General features: G+C 38.7%; 1 protein-coding gene across 1 annotated transcript in view; it reads left to right on the forward strand.

Annotated features, from left to right (window-relative positions):
- PGGT1B (protein geranylgeranyltransferase type I subunit beta) overlaps nt 1-14,608 on the forward strand; it is a 37,320-nt gene extending 22,712 nt beyond the window's left edge. Inside the window, 7 exon segments of the mRNA XM_017807260.1 lie at nt 2,870-3,021; nt 4,450-4,582; nt 10,072-10,117; nt 11,701-11,885; nt 12,148-12,256; nt 13,474-13,608; nt 13,611-14,608. Of these exon segments, the coding sequence (XP_017662749.1) occupies nt 2,870-3,021; nt 4,450-4,582; nt 10,072-10,117; nt 11,701-11,885; nt 12,148-12,256; nt 13,474-13,608; nt 13,611-13,654 (804 nt within the window). The 3' untranslated portion in view covers nt 13,655-14,608.
- The last annotated feature ends 4,454 nt before the right edge of the window (nt 14,609-19,062 follow it).

The raw sequence follows: 19,062 nt of genomic DNA on the forward strand, positions 1-19,062 counted from the left end.
AAGCAGTTGGTCCTAATATCTGATGACCTTTCCGGGGATTTTTACTGCCTAGTGTGTGTCATTTATTTCATTTGACAAAAACTGTGAGAAACTTTAGGGGCAGAACTGGGACATTGAGAATCCTTTTAGGGAAAGAACCGGTTCAAATTTGGCTTTTTAGAATAGAGACTTGCTTTGCTTAAAAGTAAGTCAGTTTCATTGAACTAAATAGTTCTGTGTGTTGGCAAATTTGTATCACCCTATATGTCTGTATGTTTGGAGCAGAATTTTAGATTTGAAATAAGTTAATGCGTCACAAGGGTGAAGCTGCTTACAATAAAATTTTTAAGGTGAAGGTATTCTGAAAAAAAATTTTTTGGTACTGTTTGATTTAAAAACCCTAAAATTGCTATGGTAGGCCAACTTGTTCCTTCTGGGATTAGAGCCTGTCATCCACTCAAGATAGAAAAATGCATTTCATTACTGCAGTAGTTTTTTCTAAGCTGTTTAAGGGCACAGCTGTTCTCCATTTGTGGGGTGCTCCATGGGGAAGTCTGTCTGGAACTGGTGCACCCCTCTTAGGAGGAAAGGGTGAGAGAGCTGGGACTGTTTAACCTGGAGAAGAGAAGTCTGGGGGTTTCTCATGAATGTGTAGAAATACCTGAAGGAAGGGTGCAAGGAGGATGGAGCCAGCTCTTTGCAGTGGTGCCCAGTGACAGGCACACACTAGAATACAGGAAGCTTCCTCTAAACATCCAGAAACAGTGTCACTGTGAGGGTGATCAGGCATTAGTAAGGTTGCCCAGGGAGCTGGTGGAATATCCATTCTTGGAGGTGTTCAGAAGCCATCTGGATGCCTGCGTGCCCAGATGTAGGTGACAGGACTTGAACAGGAGGTTGGACCAGACAAACACCAGAGCTCCTGCAGCCTCTGCCACTCTGTGGTTGTGTGTGTGTGACTGGGGGATGTGCAGGACAGGAGACAGCAATGTGGGTACTGGCAGCACAGGGAATGGAGTGGGAGTGCTGAGATTTGTGCCCCCTTGTCATCACAGGGTCCAGGAGCAGAAATGAAGGAGAAAAGGTGCAGCTCTCAGCACTTAAGTCTCTTGGTTTTCTCTGTTCCATAGCTTTTCCAGTACTGCTGCAGTCATTTCACCTCATTTTCTGCCTTGATGCCTTAAGACCCTTTTAGTTTTTTTTTTAACTTGCCAAATTTTAAAAACCTTAAAAGGAAATAAAAGAAAACGAAAATTTTAGAAGCAGCTATATTGTATTCCTCACCCTTTAGCACTCTTTAGTTTACACATACCTCAACCCTCCTACCCCATTCCATGCTCCCTATATCAGTCCTACCCCTGAATTCAGTAGAAATGTTTAGTCTCTTGTCAAGGCAAGGCCTATGCTGTTTTAGAGAACATTCATATCTTGGCCTGAACAACAGAACAGAGTCAAGAACTGTTGTTCTTGAATGACCGTGTGCCCTTTGTGCTCTGAGGATGATGAGAATGATGAAGAGGGGGTCCTGATATACACCCTAGACTCTAATTCCCAGGGGGTGGGCCCGGGGCAGACCAGAGCAAAGGCTACGGGGTGGGCAAAACTTGGATTGGTCAAGCAGTATTATAAAATGTAACATCTCAGGCACAGCCGGTGCGCGTCCTGTAACATCTATGCCTTGGCACAAATTAAACCCTTTCCTTATCTCATCCTCAGTTAACTGCTCCTGAGTTTTTTCCTTAGCATCAGCTGAGCTGGCATCAGCCTCGCTTTCCCAACTGTGTTTGATTCTCTAGTGTGAGAGCAGTCCCTTGCTGTCTAGTGGGTAATTATTTTTCTTCCAGTTTCCTATTAGAAACAAAGCTTTTTGCCTTTGGAAGTAAGCATGACTTTCCTGAAAAATACCAACTACAATAGCATAATATTAAATTCAGTTTTATACTGTTTTTTTTTTATTTAGAATTTTTTAGAATTACTTGCAAAATAAAAATGGCAACTGATTAGGCAGTAATGCCAGTAATATGATTTAAAAATGTATCTGCTACTCAGTATTGAAATAGCTTTTATCCTGTTTAAAATAGTTGTCTTCCAGTTGCTCCAAACTGAACCATCCCAAGTATCCACAGGTATCTTGTTACATGTAGTGTCTGTTTTCATGAAGTTGTACAGTTCAAGATGTGCCTGTAAAATACCAGAAAGACAAATAATAGTTTTAGCACAGCAGTATCAATCCCCTGCTCATTTCTGTGATTTGTATTGTGTGACTAGTCAGCACTTAACTCTCAGTTTAGCTTCTCAATTGCCATTCAATGATCCTTGTGTATCCGTTCAACACAGTATATTCTATATTCCTCTGATTATTTGGTATGTAAATACTTTGTTTAAGATCTGATTATTGTTTTAAAATAGACGTGAAAGCAGATGAGTGGCTAATTTGGTATTACTTCAATTGACAGAGAGATTACTAATAATCTCATATTGCTTTGTACCTGTAGATCATTAGGTTGTAAAATCTTTGCTGAGGGGACCTCCAGAGGTTTGGCTGTTTAACAGTGCTTACCCAGCTGCCGGGAAGCTAATGCCCAGTGTTGTGTCAGGATAAACTTAGGTACAGTTGAGGACATCCCATCTTTTTGCTTAACTGTTGCATAAATATAACTCGTGGCAGAGCTTTTTCCAAAGCTTCCTTCTGACCAAGTGTTTACAAGGGTAACAGAGCTTAGTAGTAGCTTCGTTTGATGAGGAAAGCTGAGCAGGAGGCCTTCAGTTTAACCATAATGAGTCAAGGGAAAAGAAATTTGTTTACCTCTTAATTGGAAAAAAAAAGCTTGACTGTAATAGAAGGCATTGTGATGTTTCAATATCTTTATTTTTTTCCTGTTTTTTCTAGGGTCCAGGTATATCTCATCCCTATGATAGTGGGCACATAGCAATGACTTATACAGGTCTATCATGTCTGGTTATTCTTGGAGATGATTTAAGTCGAGTAAATAAAGATGCCATACTGACAGGACTGAGAGCTCTCCAGCTGGAGGATGGAAGGTAAAAGATATTTTGTAGTCTGCAACTCTCTGGATGGTTAATAGTAAGCCACATGTGGAAGGAAACATAAGAAACACATTTTTTATGAAAGTAGCTGTATGATCTTTTTGTTCTATTAGAAACAATATCAGTCACAGAACACATGCCAGTGCATGTGCTGACTTCTTGCAAATAGTTGTCATCAAAGTATATTAACTAGCTCTTTGAACCAGAGGCTTGTCAGGCAGCAAGAAACAGTTGAAGATTATTTATTGTCGCAGGTAATTCAACTTTTTACCTACTTCTGTTTATCATAGAATCATTTAGGTTAGAAAGAACTTCTAATATCATGAAGTCCAACCATTAACCCAGCACTGCCAAGTCCAGCACTAAACCGTGTCCCTAAGCACCACATCTGTTGGTATTTTAAATACCTCCAGGGATGGTGACTCCCTCACTTCCCTGGGCAACCTGTTTCGGTGAAGAAATTTTTCCAAATACCCAATCTAAACCTCCCTGGTACAACTTGTAGCCATTTTCTCTGTCCCACTTGGGAGAAGAGACCAACCCTCACCTTGCCACAACCTCCTTTCAGGTAGTTGTAGAGAGTGATAAGTCTCCCAAGTGTTCTTTTCTCCAGGTTGACTGCTACAAGTTCCCTAAGCTGCTCGTCATCAGACTTGTGCTCTCAACCCTTCCCCAGCTCCCTTGCCCTTCTCTGGACATGCTCCAGCACCTCAGTGTCTTTCTTGTAGCGAGGGGCCAAAACTGAACACAGGATTTGAGGTGCAGCCTCACCAGTGCTGAGAACAGCGAGGTGGTCACTGTCATGGCCCTGCTGGCCACTTTCTTATACAAGTATCACAATCATAGAATCCATCATCATTTTAAGAGTTTCTGAGATTGTGCCAAAATAACCCAGATACAATAATTTTAAAATGTTCATGGAGTTTGAAAAGGTTATAACCATAAGAAATGAAAAACTGAATTGAAGGCTATTTTCACCATTTGTGTTAGTACTAGCAATTACATTTACACATACATTGGAAACTGATCCTGAAGATAAAATCAGGAAAGAAAGCTTTGTGAGCTATTAGGATTCCTAGGAAGGCAAAAAATTCTGCCCAAAACAGTAAATGTCAAAATGTTAACTCATATATCAGTATATACTATAAAGGGTATTAATGAATAAGTAAAGACCAGTGTCATTACATTGCTGGAAACAGTCACCCAGGCCCTGAAATGTTAGTAGTTCTATTCATTTTCCTTGGCTTAGAGTCACATCTTCTAAAAACAAAATCTAGCATAGCTTTGGGTTATATTTATGAGACTACTGTAAATAGAAGTAACTAATCTTTAAAGGAAACACAGTGCAATTCTATGAACTGCTTTTCATATTTTCTGGTGTAACAGGCGACACAGTGTCTAAGACAGAAATGTTTCTTTCAGTTTCTGTGCTGTGCTGGAAGGAAGTGAGAATGATATGAGGTTTGTGTACTGTGCTTCCTGTATCTGCTACATGCTCGATAACTGGTCAGGCATGGATATGAAGAAAGCTATAGACTACATCAGAAGAAGTATGGTGAGTATTCACAAAATGTTATTTCTTTCTACAGTTTAACATTTATAGCTTTATTTCTTAATTATGGCTAAAAAATCTCTTTTTCCAAATTTTTGTATTATGGTAATTCCTTTATTTCCTTTTCCTGCTTTAGTAAATTGAAATTGACAAAGTACATTGGTTTTTTTGCATTTGTATTTTCATTGTAATGGGTGTGCTATCAAGATAATTTTATTTGGTGTGTTTGTTCATTTCAAATTAAATCTTTTAAAAATATATAAAATCATTAAAAAAATTAAAGCAAGTTTTTGAAAACTGGGGCCTGATGTTCCTGTAACTTAAAAAAAGTATATAAAGCACTGTATCAATAAAATCCTCACATTTCATTGACCTGTAGGCCTGATTTTTAAAAGATACACAGATTTAAAGGAAAAACTAATTATTGACATCGGTTCATACTTAATAAGTGTTTCCAATTATGCTCTTCATTATTTATTTATTAGATACTTGGAATGAAGGAAAATACACATGATTATATCTGTGTGCTGTCTTCATATTTGGTTGGAGTAAAGGAGTTTTTTTCCTTTTTTTCCCCCCTGTGATATTTCATTAGTTTAATTGAGTTTCATTTTCCAAGGTTAAAATAAATTTTGTTTAAAGAAGCTGAGCAAGCTTGAAAACTGCAGTTCCTTGAATGTGAGTAAATGTGTAGTAAACTCTTTCAATCCACAAAAAAGACCCAAATTTATAACAACATACAACTTCTGCTGTAAATGAGTAGTTGCTGCCAGCAGTGAGATTGTAAAATTTATGTGAGAAACAAGTCTAAAAAAGGCTTAATTTCCTGCTTCATACCAAATTGGGTTTTATTTCTTGTTTATTTTTAAAGGAGGTAGTTGGATGCCCAAGTTTTTTTTACTGTACCTGACACACTGCCATGGTCTTGGACAGACTAAGGGGTCAAGGCCAGGGCTCAGTCATAGAAGCATATGGACCTGCAGTCTGTTCACACTCTAGTAGCACCTTTTACCACTGTTTTCTTTTGCTTGTTCTTCCTCAGTCTGCTTTGATACTTCCCTTTCTCACCATTGATCCTTTCCCTAGACACCCCATAATAAATTATGCACACTCCTGCATTCCCCAGAGAACACTCCATAATAACTTGGTGGGTTTTTTTATATAATCCTGCAATTTTCTTCCCCTGCATCCCATAAGAGCCCTGTTACCCCAGTGGGTGGTAACTCACCTTAGTAGCAGAGGTTCCCAGGGTGAGAATATCCCCCCTGAATACTCTTGGTGAGTTTCACCTGGGGACAGTGATTTATCCATTCTCCTTTCACAGTCTGAGGGAGGAGCCAAGGCAGAGTGCTAGCTTTTACTGATTACGTCAGGAGGATTTTTTCTCCTCTGATCCTTTCTGGACCTTTGTGTTTACTGAGTTTAGCCTTTAGTCAAATAGCTTAGAAGAAATCGAATAGGAGAATCAAATACTAAGAAAGAACAGAAAATGAAGAGCAAAATCCTCATTTTGTAGTTCTGTACATCACATTGACTGTTAGTTAGCATTTTGAGCGTTTGAGTGCAGTTTTGGTCCCAAAAGATAAGATGGAACTGGACAGGGTACAAAGAAAGTTGAATTGAACTGTGAAAGTACGATCCAGCTTGTGTAAAAGGAGCATTTAATATACCAGGACTCTTTATTCTGGAAATAAGATTGTTAAGTGCAGTGTGACAGAGGTATGTAAAGAAATAAGTAGCACTGAAAAGATGAAGGGAGGAGGAAGCAACTCTTTTCTTTCTAAGACAAAGCTAGAGAGTATCATATAAGGCCATTAATAGAGCAGGCAAGAGGAGATTCTTTGAAAGTTTGGAGCTTTGAAATGGCACTGGAGATTTACTGTCTACAGTGATCTTGAAGCAAATTTATGCTTTGCTTCTAGAACTTAGCATTAATCGTTATACCTGCAAATTCCAATTGTTGTGTTCCTATTGGGATAATTTGGGGCCCCTGGTGGTCTAGTGGTTAGGGTGCTACACTTTCACCGCTGCGACCTGGGTTCGATTCCTGGCCCCCCGGGCAGATGGAGCTCGTCAGCCCTGTGAGGCAATCCATCTAAGAGAAGGTCACTCTAAACAAACCTACGTTCTGAGACCCTCACTGCCACTGTCCAAGCTTGCTCGGCCCCGGCAGATGAACCTCAGGATTAAAGGGTGGGCTCAGTTCAGCGCACGCTGTGTCTCACCTAAAAAATCCACTGCGCAGGCTCGAAGGGTTAATGACCTTTCCCAAATCTTCGCTCGCGAAGACTGGCCATTATTTATTGGGATAATTGATACCAGTTAAAATAATAATTAAATAATAATTAAAATAATTAAAGCCTGAACAGAGCATGACTTCTTGGAAGGGCTTGTACTAATACTTCATTTGACCAGTAATGTAAAACTGGAGTCTGGGCATGGTCAAAGCTGAGAAGCTACTGTGGCTTATAATGAAGATTGTGTCTTTTCCTGGCTGGCTCAGAGAGTAATTTATAGAGATCCTATCAGCAGCATTCTGTAGACAGCAGTAATCTTAGCATGTAGAAATGTGTGATGAGATGCTGTATTTTTGTCCAGGTTTACTGTGAATTGGTAAGTTGACTATACACTTCGTTCAGTAGGACTTTTTTAAAACCATTGGTGTGCTGTTAATTCACTCTAGGGTTGGTATGCACGTGTGCACCAGTTTCATCTGTGTTTTCTGGGTTTGGACTGCTTGGTCAGACAGTATTTCAATGCATTAATTCAGTTGCAAGGTGTCTGGTACTTCTAGGAAACTACACACAATCTTTGCCTCCTGTTTAGTCACACTTAGAGCTAAAGATGTGTCTGAAGAAGACTCAGAAGTTCAGGGATTCAGACATTCATTGTGAAAATCATTTCACAGCAGTGGTTGTTCCTTCCTTTCATTCATCTCTTTCCACCACTCTCCTTGAGATGTATTCCAGTTCAATTACCTCTCATATGAACACAGTATTTCTGAAAGTGTATCTCATAAATAAATACAATGAATTTGAAATGTGGCATCCACGAATGTAAGCTCGATTTCTCCCTTTAAGATTTTGTAGATGATGCTAAAAATAACCTATGTATAGAACAATTCAAAGGAAATTCTATTTGAGATTATATCATTTGTTACTCATTGTGTAGCTAACTATGCAGTGCATATAGGTATAGACTATTGCAAATGCTTATTTCTGTTTTGCTACAGTATCACCTTGTTTTGTCACTTTCATTAATTATAGAACAAAAGAGATTGCCTTGCTCAGTAGTAAACTGCTTTGACAGAATGGTGTGGTTTTGATTTACTATTGTATGTCATCATTTGCACATAAATGAAGCACGTGACAGTTAACAGAACTTTTTCCAGTTTTCCAGATTGGCATACATGTGAAGTGCAACTAATATGGACTGAGAGTAGCATGGCTGGTTAAACACAGTAATCTTTGTAATAAGGTTGTGAATTTTTTAGCTTATTCTTTGAAATTTGTTCCCTTCCATGATGCAGCATAAGAATTGTGACAGATACAATTCAATACAGCTGAAGGAGGGAGCATGTTTGTGTAGTTAGGCATATCAAGAACAGCAGAAGATTTGTACATTAAATAAGATTTAAAATATTTAAAAGAATTGAGTCTTTATACAGAATGGATAGCCTTATTGTTATTGCTTGACTAAAAAGTGTTTATGCAATGCTGATCACAAAAATAATTCTAGACCAGTTTTATTGTCAGTAAAATAGTTGAATTTCAATCACACAATTTTTATCACTACAGGTTGATATTTGTCTTTTATGTTCCAAAGTCAGGTATATCACTAATCAAAACACAACAGACACTAAAATGCTGAAATTTTACATTACTTCTAGAGACTCTATAATACTGCTTTTTGCAACATTACTTGTTTTTTTTTAAAGTAGAGATATTGCAAGAAGCTTTAAGTATAGCATCTGCTTGTGCCGGTATCGTAGAGTCTCCTTGAAATGCAATTATATTAGTCTGTTGATATAATTAAGCTGGTTGTGAAGCTTTCAGACTTGGAAGCAAAGATTTGCTTCAAATCCCAACTGGATTTACACGTTTTCTGAAGATAGTATTTAGTTATGAAGTTTTCATGTTGCAGTAACCCAGAACCTCTTTTGCATAGCTTCTTGATTTCTTTCAGAAGGACAAAGAAATAAAAGTATTTCCCTAGTTTTTTAATGCACACAAGGCCCCGAAAAACACCTGCTGCCTGTAAATAAATAAGTTAAGCCAAAGGTCAGCTATTGTCGATTAGAATTTCAAGCTAATTGAACAGCCCAGTATAGTAGACTGCCTGGGTTACAACCCTTAACAGCTTTTTTCTGGAGCTAATTACTTTGTCATACTAAAGCAAACCACCTCCCCTTACAGTTGCTGTTTGTAGAGTTAATTAGCTTTACCGGCATAGCTTTGCTAATCAACTTGCCTTTGCATAGCAATTAATGGGTCTGTGGAGTGTGGTAGAACATTTGCATTGCTTTCTCAAAAGGCAGTGCCTAAGAGGTCACACCGTGTGCTTTAACATTCAGACATTCATGGGGATTGCTTAAAATTAACTGGTTCAAATTTTAGAAAGTCAAGCTGCAGCTTGAAGTGTATGTGTCAGATGTTAGTCTTTTTAGTTGCTTAAACTTGCAGCAACAACTCAAAAACTGAGCAATGTAGTTTTAATCTAACTTCTTTGTCTGCTTCTGTTTCCTTTTTTCTTCTCAATGTCAGCTTTAAAAGCAGATCTACAAAACAATCCTTAGGTAATTCCTAAAGTCATGATAGGTCCTGTAGCCATTCTTTGGTTAGGACTGTGGGAGTCATTCATTAGTGGTTTGTCAAGGAGTCCTGTATCTATAGCCACTGTTGAGTGTTTTGGAGAAAACATGAGAAATTCTTAGTCGGTAGAGGGGATGGGGGAAAGATTTTGTCTTACTTCTTCTGGTTCCCTCCCCCTTGTTTTTTTTTGAAGCCTGATACATTTGCTTCTTACTAAAGCACTTCTTGGATTTGAGTATTGTACACACAGTAGTACCTTGAATTTTTGCATGTTGGCCAGCTCTTGGATTAGAGACAGATTACATTATCCATTTAATTTTGTTTTGATTACGTACCCATTTTTTCTTTATAAGGACAAAAAAATGGGTTTGGCTTTTTCTTTAATGGTTATCTGCATCACATGCTTTTACTTTTTGGCAAAGATATGTTTACCCATTTTCAGACTTTTAACATACGTCACAACTAAAATTAATTCCATGGAAGTCATAAAAGCTGCCTACATTAAAATGAGTCTGATTTTTTAACTGCTTGGGGCCAAGAGCTTTTGGAGGTCCAGAATTTAATCAAGTTAAATGGTACTTATGGTCTGATGACAATTTTGCTAGTAAACTGAGAAATTACAATGTCTGTGAAAGTGATGTGGTACTAAACCAACTGGTGTGTGGGATTTTTTTTCTTCAGTCTTATGATAACGGCCTGGCCCAGGGAGCTGGACTGGAATCTCATGGTAAGAATGTTAAAATGTTCTAAACCTGTTTTTAAGACTGGGATTGAAAATGCTGTAAGAGGTGCAGGATATACCTTTCCTTCTTTTCTGATTTTGAGGAAGTGGGATGAGGAGGAGCAAATCCAAAACATGACGTCTTCTTCCCTTAGTTCCAGCCTAATATCAGAACAGATTGGCTCTTAATATATCAACTCCATTAATTTTACCTCATTAATGTTTTACTGAAAGGTGTTGGCTGTGGTTCTCATCTCTTGCTGACAGATCAAACTTTTTCCACACGTGCCATTGCTGCTCTGTGGATTTTATCTGCAAGAGATTTTGTGCAATGCACCTGATGATCTCCAGTTTCAAAAGCTATTAGTAAAATCTAGAAACATTTCCTCTCATAAGTCACAGCATCTGTTGTCAGCTCAGATCTTGAAGCAGCAGTTAGTTTTTGTGGACAGTTCTGAAGATAGGAATCTCTAAGAGACTGCTGGTTTTTAGCAAAATGTTTCTATGCCATGAAGTAGTGGTCTGCTTGTGGCAGAGAAACTACTGACTTTTATATGAGTGATACTAAATCTAGTGCTGTGGTCTATTGGACTAGGTGGGGATTGGTCAAAAGTTGGACTCAAAGATCTTGGAGGTCTTTTCCAACCTGAGTGATTCTATGATTCTATCAAATGTTTGCTATCTTTATCCTTATTATTGAGCTTTGATAGGATTTCATCTGTTTTCTTCTTGCAGAATTGATAAAGCTGAAAAACTTAAATTATATCCCTACATGTTAAAACAATTGGTTAACTAAATTTCTTTAGAGTGCTAGTGATAACAGATAGCATTACGGCAGCAGCCTTCTCTTGCATCAGAATGAACATAACCTTAGAGCTCCTGGGGTCTTCCAGGACCAGGATAGTGTGAGGAACTTTGGGCCCCAGATCATCTGTCAACAGCTTATTTATGGTCCTTCCCAGCCTCTAATTTTATCATATCAAGGAATAAACTCATAATAAGTGTAGGTGGGCTTTAAAAAGTGATGATCATGCTACAAAAACAAAGAACATGAGTTTCTCTTCTGATTCCAAATTTTACCATGGAGTTTCCTTGACAGCATAAAGTTCCTTAGAAGCACAATTTGTACATATTACAAACATGAGAGTCCAAGAGTCTTTTCACAGTATTAACTATGAATTTTTTTTTAGTTTCTGCTCACCAGACACTTCTGCCTGTTTATGTCCTCTGGGGGATTGTATCTGAGACTGGCTTTGGCATCTCTGCTTCTCTCTGCTGGCATCCCAATAGCTTTCTTTTTTAAGTTACATATGAAGAAATGCACAGCATTGAGAGAAAAACCAGCTTTAAGAAAATTATTTCAGGTTTATTTGTGCAAGAGCTGGGTTGAGGGCATTTTTTCCTCTTTGACATACCTGCTGAACTAAAGTGTTCTATCTATTTGGATTTTAAACTTAACATTTTCATACTCCTAAAAATCCATTGATTTAATTGTTAACGCCTTAGCTAAAGTTCTGACTGAGATCATACAGGCTTTGGTGAAAATCTGGGTATCAAAGCATTGCAAATACAAGATTCTCTTTTCACAGGTGGCTCTACATTTTGTGGTATTGCATCGCTGTGTTTGATGGGTAAACTGGAAGAAGTTTTTTCAGAAAAAGAACTGAACAGAATAAGAAGATGGTGTATAATGAGACAACAGAATGGCTACCATGGACGACCCAACAAACCTGTAGACACTTGCTATTCCTTCTGGGTGGGAGCAACATTGAAGGTAGTGTGCAGAACAGCTACAGGATAGTTATTGACTTGTTTTGATTTCTTTAAGCATCATTTTCCCTATTGAAAGAGTTAGATATTTAACACAAATGCACCGATGATTATAAAGATCTTTCATCTTGCAAAAAGGCAGGAAATAGAGGTTTACCAGATTAGTGCTTTCTGTGCTGTCACTGCTTGCCTCTAAAATAAGCGCTATATTTTAGTATTAAAAATATACTAAGATTTGCTATATTACTGTTATGGTCTAATTTCAGCTCTTGAATATATTCCAATATACAAATTTTGAGAAAAACCGAAATTACATCCTGTCAACTCAAGATCGCCTTGTTGGTGGATTTGCCAAGTGGCCAGATAGCCATCCAGGTAAAATTACTTTTAAATATTATGGTGAGTATGTTCTAAGCTAGAAATACATTGCAGCAGTCTGACATCTGAGAGGCACAAAGGAAGTTGTCTCCTTCAGCAAAAAAAAAAAAAAAAAGGAAAAAAATCCCTCAAAATGTAATGGGGAGTATGTTCTAAGCTAGAAATACATTGCAGCAGTCTGACATCTGAGAGGCACAAAGGAAGTTGTCTCCTTCAGCAAAAAAAAAAAAAAAAAGGAAAAAAATCCCTCAAAATGTAATGGGAATATCATGATTGAGATGGAAAGAGGGAGGTATAGTTCAATTTCTTCACCAGAAGGGTTGTTAAGCACTGGAACAGGCTGCCCAGGGAAACGGTGGAGTCACCATCCCTGGAGGTTTTTAGAAGATGTGTTGATTTGGCACTTAGGGACATGGTTTAGTGCTGGACTTGGCAGTGTTAGGTTAAGGGTTGGACTCTGATCTTAGAGGTCTTTTCCTAAATGATTCTGTGGTCGTTTTAGTCAAATATGAATTTACTGACACCTCCACAGATTAATATATGTTGAGAATTTGCAAGGGGCGTATGAAGTTCACATCTTCTTTCCATTTTAGCCTATGATTCCATGGGCAGATAATCCAATCTGATAGCTTGCTGCTACCCAGAGGAGGCAGATTTGGCAAGCTGTAGTGCTTGGTGTAAGGTGGGTAGCAGGAGCAACACAGAACAAGAAATGGTGGCAGTTGATCAAGCTGCATGAATTCCTATCCTTAGGGTATTCTCTCAGGAAGGAGTGAAGCTAGAAAAAGTAATTATTTCTTTCATTTCTCTAAATCTTGCTATTGGCAGCTACTGGCACTAATTTTAGTGTTTCAGTAGTTCATAATACTTCATAATAGTTCAGCTGTTCATAAAATTATCAGCCAAAAAATGCTTTCATGAAAAAAATTTGTTTTCTGGACTGGAGTTGTTTCCAGATGCTTAAATTCTTTGGCCATGGCACTCAGAAAAAGTAAAGTAGTGTGCAAGTAGTTATAAAGCAAAACTAGACACTAGTTCATGCTGGTTCTGCTTTGGACAAAAACTGATTCTTTCTATCAAAACTCAGATTTAAAATATAGCACCTGATTATTTGTTTTCCTTGGATGTAATTGTTCAGGGGTGTTTGAATATAGGAACATTTGGCTATTACAGCCTGAGATAATTTTATTTTTCCTTTTCTGTCCTTCTTTCAGATGCTTTACATGCCTACTTTGGGATCTGTGGTTTGTCATTAATTGGAGAATCTGGTATTTGCAAAGTTCATCCTGCCCTGAATGTAAGCACAAGAACCTCAGAGCGCCTTCACCACCTTCATCAGATCTGGAAAACACGGACTTTAAACAGTGTTCAGACAACACACACTTCTTTATGTGACTGATTTAGACTTGAATTTAGTTCTGGTAGCATAATTGTAGCCCAGGGTTAAAAGCCATGTATAACCAATGTGCTCTTTTAAGTGCTGGAGTCATACAATCAGATCTGTGTTGCTGGCATCACTTCAGTAGGGAGTTGCCTTCAGCAGGTTATTCTGCATTGTGAAAAAAGGAGATATTTTGATTATATAGAAGTTTGTCACCGCAGACTGTAAATGGCTTTTCAAATGGCTTTACTTCTAGGAAATCCCTTGAGGCGTTTAAACTTCATTTCAAGTTTATTTTTTTAAATTTGTGCATACTGTGTCAAAATATATAATGGGGAAATATTTTCAAAATCTGTTTACATATCATGCAGTATAGCACAGAACCTTGGAGTTCTTTATGATCTTACTATTTGACATATTTTGGCTAGAGAATCTCCCATATTAAGTCTCAGTTAAAAATTACCTTTTATCATAAACTTTCAGATTCCATAAACTTTCTTTTAAAAAACAAATGAATTAAATAAAAATAAAATTATTTTATTCAATATACTGGACTTCTAATGTTGTGTGGCCTTACTAAATGGATTTCATAATTCTTCTGAGTAGTTTTTACACAGTTGCAGTGCATTGTTAGGCAAACAAAGAGTTCTCATCTGAAATAGTTTCTTCATGTGAAATTCAATAAGAGTGTGGCATATTGATGTGTGTCAATAAGAGATACTCAACACAGTCTTTTGGAAGTGTACCTGTGTGCAAGAGTAGCATTAGAACCTGTTTCCAAAGACAAGCCTTTGCAATACATTAAAATTGTACAACTGCACTCTGGTGATTTTTTCATATATATTTCTCTCTTAGTGTGAAGTAATATCAAGTTTCATAACTGTTCTGTGTAAAGAGCGAAACACTGGGCTTTGAAGTAAGCAGCAGTGGTGTACTGTTAGGGTGATGTTGAACATTCTCATTTAGTAGTGGTGCTTTACTTTGTATGCGTGAAGTGCTGTTCAGAATTGAAGGAAGTAACCTTGCAGCTGATGCATTTTTGGCCAGTCAGTTTGTGCATTTCCAGTTCAGTAGACACCCAGGATGTCTTTCTGCTTGCCAGTTGTTAGGGCACGTTCTTTTTTCTAAAGGACTTCCAAACACAGACAACTGAAGACTTCTGAAAACAGTTTAAGTATGCCATTTACCACTGCTGAGCCCAAAGAGACAGAATATAGACCCTTTCAGTCAGCAGAAAGAGCTTCAGGGATAACCATTGTCCTGATTCTGCAATGCGAGGCAAGTGAAAAGGGTAGCATAGTTGTACTTCTGTCACACATGTCAAAGAGATCCAGTAAGCATCTTCAGGCTACCAGAACAATCCCAGTGTCCAATCCTGTAGCAGCCTTCCTACCTAAATAAGTTGTTTTTATTTCTATAGCAGATTAGTTTGCATGGCAGCATTGGGAACATCAGTAGTGCAAGTGAACTGCTTGGAAAAGCAGAAGAGGAGCAGGGGGCAGTAAAATACATGGTCTGGAAATGTCCCAGTGGACACTTCCCTTGGAGGAGGAGAGGCTACATGGCTGTAAAAACTAAGTTGGGAGCGTTGAAACCAAGAGAACTGTGGGGCTGGTACTGCTAAGAGGGAATGATGTGCTTGAGTAGGACTGGTGCAGAGTAAGAGAAATGAAAACTGGGAGATAGGAAGGGTGGAGGCAAAAGAAAACTAGAGAAGGGAATGTGGAGTAAGAATGAAACCACACTGCTGGAAAGGGTTTGAGCTGCCTAGGATAAGATTAAGGGAGCAAGAGCAAAAGAGAGATACTGACTCAAGCAACATGAGGGAATCAAAGGAGGAGGACAGAGCTTGGGGATTGGTTTTATTTCCCACATGCTGAGATGACCAGAAGTTCAGAAATAGTAAGATACATAAAAGAGGGGAACTACCAGGCTGGGAGCTCACTACAATGGTTCTTGTGGGAATCCTGTTCTCCTGGAGAGGATTAGTGGGATGTTGGTCAGCGGAGACTGAAGTAGCTTCCCTGAACAGAAGACTCTCAGATCAGGGCAGTCACCTTAGCTGAAAACCGAAACAAATATTGGAGTAAAAATTGTTCAAAACAGCACGTTATTTGTTTGTCTTGACATCAGATGGTGGCCACAAGTTGAATCATGGTAGGGTGGGGTGGAACATGGTGTAGTTACAATGAAGATGAGGTGAACCATGTACAAGTTTTTTAGCATTTACTACATACCCTGTTAGAGGAAGTAGCTTTGAATTTCAGAAGAGTTGAATAAGATACTCTTAGGCTCTACTGGGAAACAGCCCAAATATTGATTCTTACTTAGCTTCATGAGGAATTGTGTACTTGATTATTGTGGGGCAAATCCATACTTGCAAAATTCTAAATTATGGTTCCTGAGTTTTCGTGTCTGTGACCAGGTTCTCATCTGTGAGGGCTGAGGTTCTCATCAGAGTAGAGAAGCAGAAATAAGGGCTAACAGTGAAAAATCACATTATGTGAACAAGAATTTCAATTCTCATGGCAAGTTATTTAACAGTGTTCTGCTTCAAAAAGCAGCTAATATTTCTTGCTTTGTTTTCTTTATCTGTAAGCTATCTTGAGTTGTTTACATGGATTTTACCTTTCAATCTCCTTGGCCCGCAGTTATTCTACAACTCCCCTTTTTTTTTTTTCCCAAGTAAAGAACAGCATCTTTTCAGGCTGAATGTTGACATCAGAGTTACCCTTTTCTAAAGGTTGCACGAGGCGTATTTGTTTTGCATTAACTCCCAAAGTTTGAATGAAACCAACAAAATGTGTATGCCTTCACCCCACTCTGAGTATCTAATTACTTTAATTGGTTTGAAATCTTTAATCTTTTTAAGTTGACAAAAATCTGTATTAACAACCAACGCTCTATGCATGATTTGACATTTTTAGTGCCCCAGCTGATGTCAGGCAAACAAATGATGAACATGGAATGTTGCTGTGGAGCAGACATTTTGATTCTGACTGTGTATTGAATTGCCTCTACCATTTTTGTGGTTCATCATGTCTTCTGACTAGAAAAATGTTAAATGATAAATCAATGGACAACAGTTTCACAGATAAGAAGTCCACGACCTAAGATCTCTCTTAAAATGGATACGTCCAAATGCAGCTAAAACTTAAATGTGAATCGTGAAGCTTAAATGTAGCTAGAAAAAGCAAAGCAGTGATTACTGCCCAGCTCAAATAATTTGTGTTAACCACAGCTTTACATTGCTGAGGCTGAACCTAAGAAATTAATAAATTAATACCATGTGCTTAAGGATGTAAAACCTCTTGGCTATCAGGGCTTGGATTACGTAGAGCAGCTGTACTGCACTGCCACAACCTTTAAATGTTCTTGCATTGGTGGTATATAGGAGACCCCCTGCCTAATTTCTCCTGTTTACTGAGAATGTATTTATAAAGTTGTTGCCTTATATAATCCTCAGAAGCACTCAGAGCTTGCTGGTGTTGGCTCAGGCTGACAAATGTGTGAGTGCCCCTATCCTATCTGAAAGGCTCGCAACCTATTTCTGTGGCTCTAGCTTCTCTTCCAGAAAAACAGCTTTGAAATGGTGTATTCACCAAAGGAAGTTAAAAGTATCCTTTCAATAGGATCTGAAGACTGAGGGTTTAAAAAGTGTTATTAGGGCTTTCATAGCAACGCGCTTGCAACAAACGTGGGTAGAGCCCTTCCCAAATCTTTGTTCGCGAAGCCCAGCCATGAGAATTAGGGCTTTCACAGCAACTTGATTTGTACGTAGGTGCTGGCAGATATGCTAACACCATTTTGGAAGACTATTGTTAAGTATGTTCATATTTATGAACTTTTCGTCTTAATAATTGTTTTCCTAAATGGAACAATCATCAGCTGTTAACAAGTAAATTAGGCATTGCAGTAATAACTAAAATATGTATGCTGAAGCACCTATTAAGAGTACCTTGCTCCTTGCCTAAATGTGCTGTAACAAGGTAAAAGACAACTTGAGAGGAGCTGAAGAAGCTGCATCAAATATGCTGTTCTCCATGGATGCCAATAACAACATTAAATACCCCATGGAAACTGTAGAGTTCCCTGAAAAATGCATTTCAACTTTGTACTGAGGCAGCCATTCAGTGTGAGTTTGCCTAGCGCAAAAGGGAAGAAGCAATGATTTCCAAAGTCAGAGGCTTTGTGGAGACCCCATCTCCTTGCATTTTGGAGGAACCCTGCTCTCGGTGTCCCTGTGGAGGTAGAAGACATGTCAAGACATGAGGAGAGAGACCCCTGGTAGGAAGATGCTATTGCTGCAACTAAAATATAAAACATTTCAAAAATTCATCAGTTGAATGAGATTATTGGTGTCTTAAGGTTAATGTTAGATACTGTGGTGATTCTCAAAAGCTCTTGCTATTGCAGGTAGAGACTACTTAAGTTTTCCTCACTTTAGCAAGCACAGGGTGAAAAAGAAGAGTGTCTCAACATCTTTATATTAAATGGTTATTAAATTTCTCCACTGAGTGGTTACAGTGTGTCACAGATTTACACTTTCAGTTCACCATTTTAAAGCTTTTGTCTTCCTGATCTCTGTTTGCCTGATTAGTTTCTGGATTCAATAAAGATCAATGAACTGTTGGGAAACTGAGGGAAAAGTATAATTCCTTGTGAGCTGTAACTCTTGTGATGTCATTTTTTGCAAGTTACATGTTCTGGGTGAGGAACTGACTTCTCAAGGGTGCAGAAAATTACAACCTCCAAAGGTTTTTAAGCTGGTCCCACCTACAGCAGCAAACCCTCACACTACTGCTTTATTTTTGAAGCACTGGCAAAGTGCCTTGTTTGATAACTACATTGTGAGACATCATAGAATCATGGAATGGTTTGGGTTGGAAGGGACTTGAGAGATCATCTAGTTGCAACTCTTCTGCCATGGGTATAGGCACCCTTCACTAGACCAGGTTGCTCAAATCCCCAGCCAGCCTGGCCTTGAACACTTCCAGGGATGGGGCATCCACAACTTCTCTGGGCGACCTATTCCAGTGCCTCACCATCCTCAGAGTGGAGAATTTTTTCCTAATATGTAATTTAAACCTGCCCTGTTTCAGTTTAAATCCATTCCCCCTTGTTCTGTCACTACATGCCCTTGTCAAATGTCCCTCTCCTGCTTTCTTGTGGGCTCCCTTAAGGTACTGGAAGGTTCTATAAGGTCTCCCTGGAGCCTTGTCCTTCCCAGGCTGAACATCCCCCTCTCAGCCTATCTTTATAGGAGGGATGTTCCACCCCTCAGATGAGTTTTTTGGCCCTCCTTTGGACCTGCTCCAACAGGTCCATGTCCTTCCTATGCTGAGGATCCCAGAGCTGGACACAGCACTTCAGATGAGGTCTCACCAGAGTGGAGTAGAGGGGCAGAATCACCTCCCTCAAT

The sequence above is a fragment of the Lepidothrix coronata genome, unplaced genomic scaffold, assembly GCF_001604755.1.
Source record: "Lepidothrix coronata isolate B3197 unplaced genomic scaffold, Lepidothrix_coronata-1.0 Scaffold18, whole genome shotgun sequence".
NCBI lineage: Eukaryota > Metazoa > Chordata > Aves > Passeriformes > Pipridae > Lepidothrix > Lepidothrix coronata.